Source organism: Gossypium hirsutum, chromosome D13 (genome assembly GCF_007990345.1).
Source record: "Gossypium hirsutum isolate 1008001.06 chromosome D13, Gossypium_hirsutum_v2.1, whole genome shotgun sequence".
Taxonomy (NCBI): Eukaryota; Viridiplantae; Streptophyta; class Magnoliopsida; order Malvales; family Malvaceae; genus Gossypium; species Gossypium hirsutum.
Genome location: NC_053449.1, coordinates 54,193,970 through 54,205,637, shown reverse-complemented (window position 1 = coordinate 54,205,637; position 11,668 = coordinate 54,193,970). Strand labels below are relative to the sequence as shown.

The window sequence follows — 11,668 nt, the reverse complement described above, 5'->3', positions numbered from 1 at the left end:
GGAGGGAACTGTATATGGGAATTTTTTTTGGTTGCTAGCGATCTTCTTAGGAAGGAACAGTCAACCAAAGAATTTGAAGAGTTAGATGAATGAAACAAACATTTGAAAGCTCAATTGACTGCAACCAATTGGTAGAAACTTGTATGATTATTTATTTTTAGTTCAAAGGTTTTTTTTATGCTTAACTGACAAAAAAAGAAAAAGAATATATATGGCAGGATCCAAACAATCATCAAAACTTATTGGGTGATATCTGCTTAATAAATAGCATTGCCAAATTTTCTCAGATCATTTACAAAAAAAAAAAAAAACAGAGAGCACAGTGTAAGTATACTCCCTCACAGCATGTTGCAATATAATATGTGCACAAATCACAAAAACGAAACGTAAAATGAGAAGAAATACAAGTAAATAACAATCTCCAGCTTCTCTCCTCTTACTTGCACCGATAAAACCTATGTTACCCCAACTTTTTCAATTTTCCTCTCGTGTTGGTACACTTATATCAAACACATATTCACACAAACCAAGTTCTGACCCTTACCCTCCAACTCCAAGTAACATAGGTAAAACTAAACATCCACTTCCTGACTGCTTTAACAAGAACAGAAAATCCACAACTTTACAGTGGTCTTTCTAGACAAAAAAAGAAAAGAATAGGTTGGCCCCAGATATATATATCAAGGCAAACTCCGAAAGACCACCTTGATAATTTCAAATTACCTGTTAGCTAGCTGACAACACTTTTCTTCTATTAATCCCTTATAAGCAGATATTGAAAGCCTAAAATCACTACAAGCAATCAATATACTCATAATACAGAGCTTAGTTTCTATGCACATTACCTGGTCGATCTAATTATTGGAATCAAAACAAGCACCTCACCTTGACGAAGCTGACAATTAAGTGTTGGTGGGAATGCTTTTCGTCAAAAAGAGGAAATTAGCAATTCGTATTTTACTCAAGTATTTAATTTTTCTTCTATCAATGTACAATGTAATCTAGGACGGATCTCTTACTGCATCACTAGTGGAGAGAATCACTTTATTAGCTGCTTTTGAAGGTGGCCTATTGATCTTTTCAAGTAACCTACTGAATACTAGTTTGACAGGTATGCAGACCACTGTTGTGAGTCCAGATGACTCTGGTTTGATTGATCCCTCCATTTGACAATTACCGCTATCATGTATGAGCTTAGATATGAGAGTATGTTCTATACCAATCGATGACAATGTTCTTGTTTTCGGGCTAGAAAATAAGCTTACTTTCTTTGGTAACTTTCTTTGTAACTGCCTGTCTGTAGGAGAGACTGGAACAGGAGAGATTCTCTTTTTAACCGGGGCTGCACTGTGATTGGGACTTACTACATTGTACTTCTTAAAAGGTGGTTTTCGTTCATGATTCAAGGAATGATATTCACCACCTTCATAACTACCCACTGCAAATGGTCGGTGAGGACGTGGGACCCTAAAATTTGTCCTCTTGGCAGTCCTCCATGCTGGCGGAAGAGATGTGTATCCATTGTTCATTAGCCCATTACTGAAATAACCATTAGCGGAGAGAAGAGTCTCAGTTGAATTGTCGTCTAGAGCTTCAATTTGAATGGGATGCCCTATTATTGCCTTCCCATCCAACTTGCTCATCAATGAAACTATAGGTACAGGTTCTTTCAGATAGCTTGCTTGGACATTCAAATCAACATCTATCAATATAGATCTTCTTTTCCCACCAAAATTTTGATGGGTAGAAAATTTTGGATCAAAATGCCACACTTCATTCTCCCACTCATTTCTCTCAGCAGCATGGTTTTCCCATTGCATGCCTTCCCAATCATGGATGTTATGATCGAAACTATCTCTACTTCTGGATGAATCCCTTGGCATATATAAAGATCCTGTACCATCAAAACCAAACATTTGGGCTCCAAAATCTTTTGCACTCAAACCAGCCACATCAACATCATTGTCGAAGTCATGATTTCTACAATAAGTCTGACCTAACAGCCTTTTTCTGAACATTCCTCGTTCTTCAGAATGTAACCCAGGAGCATATCCATCATAACCTCTTATCTCTGATGCATCCATGGATCTTTTTCCCAGATTCCGTAAGTTCCTTTTCCCTTTAAGCTGCCATTTAGACACCGCTTCATTCACAGAATGAGGATCATGAGGATAAAAGTGAGACATCTCACCAGAAAGAGATGACTCATCAGACTCCCCCTGGCCCATGCTTCCACCTCCTAGTGTGTCGAGTCTTTGAAAGGCACCCAATCGAGCATCCATACATATAGTAGCACCTGAATAGAGAATAAGAAAATAATAAGAAACAATTATAAATGAATTACCACCAATAATTAGACAGGCCATGATGCTTTCCTGAATATACAATAAAATGGTAGCACTGGCATGTGGTTAGAACCATAGGGGGTCATAAGCTCCCAAAAGTTTACAAATTCCTACACTATGTCATCATAAGTTGGGTCAAGTTCATATATCTATATTGCCCCCCCCCCCCAAATTTGTAAATCTTACATTAAAATTAAGTGATTTACATTATTTTAGTGCATATTTTTATATAGGCATCCCAAATTAATGTAACTTTGCTCTGCCATCACAATAGGGTATTTAAGGATCAAGAAGGAGAAATTCTAATTCCATACCTAGCAAGTCAAAATTAGTTTCTGAATACGAAATTTGACTACTTCATAATCCTTATAATTTAAACTACAAATACAATAGCATCATGTGCAAAATATATATGTAAAGAATTTCAGCCAATGTAACAGAGTTATTTCAGCAGAAAAAATAAACACCATAAGGACACATAAAATCATATACACCTTAAAATAATAGACCACAAAAGAGAATCACAGTGCATCTTTAATTCATGTTGTTGATTGACAACAGATAAATCACTGTCCCCTATGCCGTATGGAAACATGACCTAATACACCCTAAAGTATTAGACCAGAAAACAGAACAACAGTGCATCTTTAATCCAGGTTGTTGTTTAACAACAATAAGTTCCCGTCCTAACCAATCTGAGGACTCAAAGAACATAACTGGCTGTACTGCAAAAACATCCAAAATTGTTCCAGAATCAATAATTTGAGAGAAATCTCTGTCTTGACAGGTATATTTAATTTCACCACAAATGGTGTATAGAGAACAGTATGCGAAACATCCAGTTTTCAAGATAAATCAAGTAACAGTGGAAGCAGGATTACATTACTGCAGAATATGCAAAATCCTAAACGTAGAACATTTATCCGGGATGTAAGATGATATTGCAAACATAATGCATGAAACTAGAATTAAGACTAAGAAAAATCAACCTGAGTGTGAAGTGATATCCTCATCCATATCTGGTTCGGTCTCAGAAGAATCAGACTCTGACTCAGATTCAGAGGAAGTTGATTCAGAAGAACCAGATTCAACATCTTCCAAGAACTCACTAGAATCATCTTCAATCAAGAGCCTATGAAAAGGATAAGAATCACATTCCAGAAAATGGGAAGGTGACATCTCAATTTGATTTCGAAGAATTTCTTTATAATCCAACACATCAAAAGACTCGGGTGGGAAGTACATGCATTTGCTCCTCTTTGCTCGGAGAACACCTTCCATTCGCTGCTCTCCTGAAATAGAAGCAGAAATAGCACTAAAGTCAGGTTGTAGAAAACGCAGTACTTCTAATTTTACACTACCCTGCAAGATTTGAACAAAAAGGCACCTCCAGTCATATCTCTTGACCAAAAATTCCTCAGTAAATCCCTCATGTAACCATTTCCCTTAATCTAAAGAAGATTTTACCATTAATGTGCGCAGGTCTTCCCATGCTGGGAACCCTTGTTGAAGGAGATAGAGTATCATCATCCAAAGCACAGAAAGATGTAAGCTTTTGCTTTGCACATGCAGTCTTGAGCCCCATATCCTGCATTTCTCTCATCCGAGGTATGATTTCAGCATGATCATTTTCGGAACTTGGCAGATTTCTGGCTTGATCTTTTTGCAAAAGTACAGGGCTACTCACTGTCTCACCCTTGATGGAAGTATCTTGATTCCTGGATTGAATTGATTTTGTGTTCCCAGGTTTTCCATTACTAATATCTGAACCACAAGAATCCTTCTTAGCAGAACCAGATGATTTACTTCTTGCATTAGAAGGTCTATCTAATTTTCCTTGTTTTCTCAATAATTCCTTCTCAAGTTCAAGCACATGAAGGATAGCGTCTTCCCGTCGAGCATATTTCTCTCTTTTCTTGGGTGGCACACCTTGTGAGGATTCTGCCCTTTCAATGCAATCATCGAACTCCCCACATAGAAATGCCTTCACACGCTTAGACTTTTCTAAATTGTACCAATCGCTAAGAAGACAGAAAAAGAAATATACAATCGCTAAGAAGACAGAAAAAGAAATATATCTTACAAGTAGAAATAAAGTGAAAATGGAACAACATATTCCATACCATAAATATTCTAATCCATATATGAAAAAAAAAAGGAGCTTTTGAACCATAACTTAGAAAAAAATGGAAAATCATCCATCCACAAAGGCGGAGTTTTTAGAATTCACCAGTGAGGTTAGCAAGGTCACCATAGTCCTTCAGGGTATTTATAGAAATAAAAATTTTAAAAATAATAATATAAAAGGTAATGTGACATGTAGAAACATTCTAACACCACTTGTGGAATTTAAAAATTCCATCAGTGGTGTATAGAAAAACAAAATCTTAATCCCATGAATTCTCTCCAAATAAATGACCACAGAAAAATAGTTGCAAAATGATGGAAAGTGCAATCTCTAAATATTATATGCCTTCAAAATTGAATAACTAGAGGCCCAAGATATATGCTACTCCTTCCGTATTAACTTCAGACAGGCTAGTGGAAAGTAAAGATATTTTGTTGGCATAAAAACTTGAGAAAAGCATTAACTAAACTTATTATTATGTACAAAGGCTTCAAATAACTATACAGATAATCTTTCTCCTAACATCGAAAAAATAAAGTTTGACATGCATCTTTAATGGAAATGTTGAATACATTAATGTAGTATCTCTCACTCTAACATGGATAGAAAAGAAGCAATAAAATAAAATTAACACATATTTTTAGGCTCCACTGTTCAGAATAAGGTAAAAAGGGCCATAGCCAAAGCAATCAAAATTCAACAAGAATTATAGAAGGGATAAATTTATCGCCTCTTTAGCTTCTCACAAGTCACAAATAACAGACTAAACATTATTGTAAGATTAAATTAATTATGCCAGAGCATTACATTAGCTTTAATTGAGCAGGATGACAATATGATGTTCTGTCAAGAAAAACAATGTGAATTTGTGTGTGTGTGGTAGTTATAGTGTTAGGGTTTAACCAATAGTTTTCCTTATTCTTTATAGGTACAAGTACAACATCCAAACTATAGATAAAAAGAAAATCTGAATGGACATTCATATTAGTCTTCCTCCCTCTTATCCTCCCTCTCTTTAATTGGAAATCAAATGGAAATCCAGACATGCGTCATTCAAACCCTAGAAACCATGCAGGATGGAGCTACAACTACCTATATTTTAGAACTTCCCGAAACCTTTTTGCAGAGTAAAAAGGACCTAGACTCTGGAGTAAACCATCAATCATTAACAACTTTCCTTCAGAGTAAACCATCACTCATTCACAACTTTCCTCCACAGTAAACCATTACTCATTCACAAGTTCCTAAAGCAGAACTGAGTTCCATATTATAGTGCATCATCAAAATACTTTATCTATCCTTAACATCTTACATTTGTAGAGTCATTCTCACCATTCGTTTTGCTCAGAAAAAGCCTTAACTATCCACAGGTTAAGTTCATAAGAGTAAATATCACAGCTTCATTTCTTCTAAACTCTCGTAACTTGACATTAAATCACACTATTCTCTATTCTTCCAGTAGTTCAATTCTATCCTTAATACCTAGTACCTAGGTATATAAACATCAAGATAAAACTTATAAATTTAAAAATGCTTCTAGTATTTCTTTTGGAAAAATTAAGCCAACAAAACTCACATGTTAAAAAATAAATAAATAAGACTTACACGCTGGCATCCTCTCTGCCAAGAAGTTTGACTGGAGTTCCAATCCTTGGAGACGCAAGGTGTGAAGCCGGTAACTCTTCAGGCCCCAGTATCTTCCCCGGCCACCACGATCCGTTCCTCCTGCGTACCCACACGATCGACCCGACTCCTCCTCCATCTATTCCTGCCCCATTCTCCATCTCTTTCTCTCTAAAATCTCTTTCCCTCTCTATCTCTACCCCTATTTCTGTATCCTCCGTACAATTAACGGATTTCCCATCTATATCTATAAAAGAAAACAAAAAAAATTGAAATGAAAAGCAATAAAACTTAAATTAAAGGGTAGCGTAAGGGGGTTTCAGCCACCGGCGCAAAAGAGGGAGAAACGGAGGATCCGAAAGTGGGAGAAACCGAGGGATTCGGGTGAGGGCTAGGGCTCCCATTCAGATACTAGATTTGGGGATTTTGTGCATTTTATTAGTCTTAATTCACTATTTGGTTCTGGAAGTTTTCTCATTTTCTCATTTTGGTATCAAATTGTTTTATTTCAATTCGAGATCTAAAGTATCAATCATTTTTCAGTTTAGTATCTTAAGTATGTTCTGTCATATCTTTTAACAAATGTTAAAAAATTTAATAATCAAAATTTTATTTTTTTTCTTTTATTAAATGGATATCCACATTAAAAAATAGAAATAAATTTATAAAAATCTAAAAACTATATAAATTATAAATAATTTGTAAAATAAAATTTTAAAAAATATATGATAATTGAAAAGTAATTAGTTAAAATATACAAATTTAATGGTTAAAATAGATTAAAAGAATACTGTCAAAAATAACCCTTAATGTTTGATCATTTGCTCACTTTGACCTTTTATCTTTTTTTTATGGAGCACTTCAAGTCTTAACATTGATCTATTTTTAACTGACATGTTGACTTAACCGTTAGTTGACTAACGGCACTGATGTTAAAAAAAAATTATTCTACATTTCACACATAATTAAAATAAAAAAGTATTCAAAAAATATTTATTAAAAAAACAATTAAAAACAAAAATTGTAAAACACTTGAACCAAATAATTAAAAAAAAAAGATCAGAAATCTACCACTAAATTGCTTCCAACTTTGAATGAAGCCCGAACTCCAGTCAAGTTGTTGTCAAAAACCTTAAAATCCCTCAAAGCAGGCAGTCAACCGATGCTTTCCGGCAATTCTCTAGTCAACTGGTTCGAAAACAAATTTAACAAATTCAAATGCTGTAACTTACTTACTGAACCTTTGGGGAATTTCGCTGGCCAAATTATTCTGGGAAAGATCAACTTCAACCAAATTCAAAGCATCACTGACTCTGGGTATTTCACCTGAAAGATGATTTTTGAAGAGATACACATTAGTTAGATTCTCAAAAGTAAACAAATTACTTGGAATTGGACCTTCCAAATTGTTTCTAACAAATTCAAATGCACTAAACTCGAGATTTCACCGATTAAATTAGCTTCCGTTATCAGTCATCCATAAATACACTAATTTCTTCAAGAAACCAAATTCCTAAATATTTCCATGGTGTAAAAGCCATTATAAGCTAGATCCAGGGTTTGAAGATTGGACAAATCACCAATTTATTTAGGAAATGTTCCATTGAAAAGGTTTTGGTGTAAATATAACGATTGCAACAGTGGTAATCTGTAATATCCCGTTTTTCAGTGGTATCGGAAGCAGTAGTTTTGGGACTACAATTCTAATATGTTTGATCGTGTTTTAATACTTAGTTAATGTTTATGGAATTGTATTAGGGTTATACTAAATTTTGGTAAAAAAATTTTAAGATTTAATTAGTTAATTGAATAAAAAAGATTAAATTGTGAAAGACGCAAAGCTTGGTAATTAATGAATTATATTGACTTGATAGTTTAATTAATGATGTGGAGGGGACTTATGAAGTAATTTGACCATAAAGTTTATTGATGACGGTTTTAAGGCTTGAAAATATGTTAAAATGCATGTTTAATTTTAAGGGCAATTTTGTAATTAAGTTAATATAGTTTAATAATTAAAAATAAAATTGAGTATCATCTTTCCAAAAGGGTTCTTCCACCAAAAATACAAAAGAAATCCACCATTTTTGTGCTATCAAGGTTCGGTTAAAGTTCCCTTTTGCATGTGAGTTCAATTTAAGCTTCTTCTTTTTTTGTAATTTTTATGTTTTTAGGATCGTTGCAACTAAGTCCAACTAGTCTATAGCTTCGATTTTGAAACTGTTAAGATTTTTGAAATGTACCATGAATGAATTCTTAGTATTATGAGATTAGATGATGAATTAGAGTTATTAGTTGTTGGTTATGAGTAAATTATAAAGTGATTTTTGTTAGTTTTTGAGCAAAGGATTAAATTGATGAAATGTTAGAAGTGATAGGGAATTTTAGTGATTTTAGAATAAATGTGGGCTGAATATGGTAGGGTAAAAATTCAGCTAGCATGTTATGTTATAAAGTTTTGTTAATTTTGGTATTTTGAGGGTATGGACTAAATTGTGATAAATGCAAAAGTTTAGGTAAAATATGTAATTAATGAAAAGTTAAGGGTTTTATACATTAAATTGAGTGTGAAATGTATGTAAATTTAATAGAATGTATTTAATTACTATATGGATCAAGACACAAGTCATAAAGACAAGAATGTATTTAATTACTATATGGATCAAGACACAAGTCATAAAGACAATAACCAAGGAAAGGGAAAATTTGTGGAGTAATCCCTGCGTTTGAATCGGGAATGGATCATAGGTAAGATCATAGTGTTTTGTTTTAGAATTGTGATTTATTTTTTTAGATTACTGATTTCTATTTAATTAATTTATATATAAATGTGAAGCTAATTTTGGTTATGTACATAACCATGAGAATTGTAAGTAAAATATATACCCTTCAGTATCTCTGATTGCACATTCGTACCCCTGTTTGCACTTCGATACCCTTGACTGCACATCTGTGCCCCTATTTTGCATCTATCATGCCCCTGAAAATGAAGTAATTACTAAGTATGTGAATCGAGCACTAGTGATTTAGACTAAATGTTATGGAGTCCTACGAACTAGGTATATACTTGTATGTACGGTTTATTTATGGATTGTTATATAGGATAGGTATAATTCTATTATGATAAATTTCCAGAGAAGATGTTCATTTCAATTTGGTTGATTGTGAAAACAAACGTACCATGTATTTGAAGATTAGGATGAGCATGTTATAACTTTAATTGTTTATTTTAATTAAGTCAAGTAGATGTTATATTATGATCTTACTAAGCTATTTAAGCTTATTTGTTTCTCTCATGTCATTTTGGTAGCTTTTGTATCTCTTTTTGGGTTGTGGCATGTGTATATAGGTGTTGTTTGTAAGTGGTTAATGCTAATGGTAATGGATGATTAAGAAGATTGTTAACTTCTTTTGAGTGTGTTTTATGATGTTGGAATATGAAATCTTTTGTATAAATGGTAATCCTGATGTTTATTTGGTAAACTTTGAAGCATGTTCAAAATGTAATAATAATATGGTTAGTTTTGGGAGCTTAAATTGGAAATTGATATTAGACAAAGTCTTGTTAGATTATTTGAATGTTTAGTTATGAATTGAGGTGCCTATGAACGGTACATTTGTTAGAAGCTTTAGGTTGATTGTTTTGTCATTGTACAAGCCCAAATTTCCCGGGCCCAAACAAAAACAAAGCAGGCAATTTCAGTTTTTTAATAGCAGGCCTAAACTCGTCTAAGGCCCAACAAATAAGTGGCCCAATAACCCCTAAACCTAGCAGCTAACAGCCCAACACATCAAAATTAAACAGAAAAAACCCTAAGCAATAAGGAAAGCTGCATCTGCCTCAGCGCCGCAACAGCACCCACACCGCGCCCAACGCCCGATCGCCGCACGTTTCGGCCTCCACGCGCGCCAAACTCTCCACACACCTGCAAAACGGATTCAAAGAGTCCTGAAAGAAAAAACAACAAAGAAAAAATTTAGATTTAATTTATTTTCTTTCTTTCGGCCTATAAAAGGCCTATCAAAATCTGTAAAAAGGATGGTATTAACGGAGAAATACACAGAGAAATTGAAAGAAATACAGATTAAACTTGTTTTTCAAAGGTGATTTTTGCTTTTTATTTTACAGCGTTTTCTTTTCAAAATTTTTCTTGTTTTTTTTCTTCTTTTATTTTCATCATTATTTTGTTTAAAATAACAAAGAAAAAGGAGGGGTCTTACCTCTTTCGTCGAAGACGCCGGACCGTCGCCGTATCCGTCGCGATCAGAGCGCCGGCATGGGCCGAGGGGTGGCGCGAGGACGCTAGGGATTAAACCCTAGCAGAGCACCAAAAAAAACACTGTTTTCTTTTTTTTTTCTTTTTTCATTCGGTTCCAAATGACTTTTTTAGGGAAAAATTTTGTTTTAAATAACGTTCAAACGGCGCCGTTTTAGCCAGGTGCGACCCGCACGGTGACCCGACCCGGCGGGAAGGATCCGCACGTTTGGCTTCAATGGGGAATTTGCGCAACTGGCCCATCCCTTTTGCAACGCGTTTCAGTTAAATCCTATTTTTCTTTTTTTTTTAAATTGGGTCGCAGATTTTAATTTTGCTTCAATTTGGCCCATCACTGCGCAGCGTTTTGGGAAGGCGGGAATAATTTCCCTTTTGGTCCTCCATTGTTTCCTGCGCATTCAAAGTGGTCTTTTTTTATTATTTCAAATTTGCCTTTTTTTCGTCTTTTGTTCAATTTAATCCATTTTAGTTTCTTATCATAATTATGCTATACCCTTATTTTGTTCTATTTTATTTATTGTTATTATTATTAACATTATTATTGTTATTATTTCATTCATACATACGCATATTTTATGTATAACCTACATGCATATTTAATATATATTTTAAGCTTTTATACATGCATGCATACATTTCGTTCGCACATTTTTAAAATTTCTTTTTTTTTTATAGTTTTTATTTTTCTTTCACATGCTCATATTTTATACATACTTACACATTCTTTATTTTGTAAATATATATGTATATATAATTTTATATTTTTATTTTATTGATTCACATGTACATATTTTATTTATATTTATTTATCATTATTTTATCTTCACCACTCCCACATTTAAAATACACATACATTTTCTATAATATATTTATGTACACATTTTTCTTTAATATTATTGTAAGTATTTTTTTATCATTTTATATATACATATTGTACATATATACATAAGCATTTAAATGTGCACATATTTTCATGGTTTACCTACATATATATACATTTTTTATTTCGGAAAATATATACACATATGCATATCTTTATACTTTTATTTTATTTTTAAAATTTACATATACATTTTAAATTAAAGTATTTGTTCCATGTTGTACCTTAACCCTTTTTAGCATCCATTTTAAAAATATATATTTTGATTTTCTCAAAGTATTTAAATCATCCTGTTTTATAAATTCCAAAATATTTGGTATTCATGGTTCTCGAGGAAGGTCGTGTCCTAACTTATTGGATCGCGATTATTTTTTCGATGAATTTAAAAGGCCAAGTATTTGTTTTGCAATAAATT

At 33.4% G+C, this 11,668-nt stretch overlaps 1 protein-coding gene across 1 annotated transcript; it reads right to left on the bottom strand.

Annotated features, from left to right (window-relative positions):
* Window positions 1-229: 229 nt before the first annotated feature.
* Window positions 230-6,586, bottom strand: LOC107920354 (uncharacterized protein At1g51745). Its single transcript, XM_016850030.2, has 4 exons — window positions 6,079-6,586; window positions 3,813-4,366; window positions 3,335-3,637; window positions 230-2,296 (listed from the first exon to the last, which is right to left on the bottom strand). Exons 1-4 carry the CDS (start codon window positions 6,255-6,257, stop codon window positions 1,002-1,004), a joined length of 2,331 nt encoding a protein of 776 aa, XP_016705519.2. The 5' UTR covers window positions 6,258-6,586; the 3' UTR covers window positions 230-1,001.
* Between the last annotated feature and the right edge of the window lie 5,082 nt (window positions 6,587-11,668).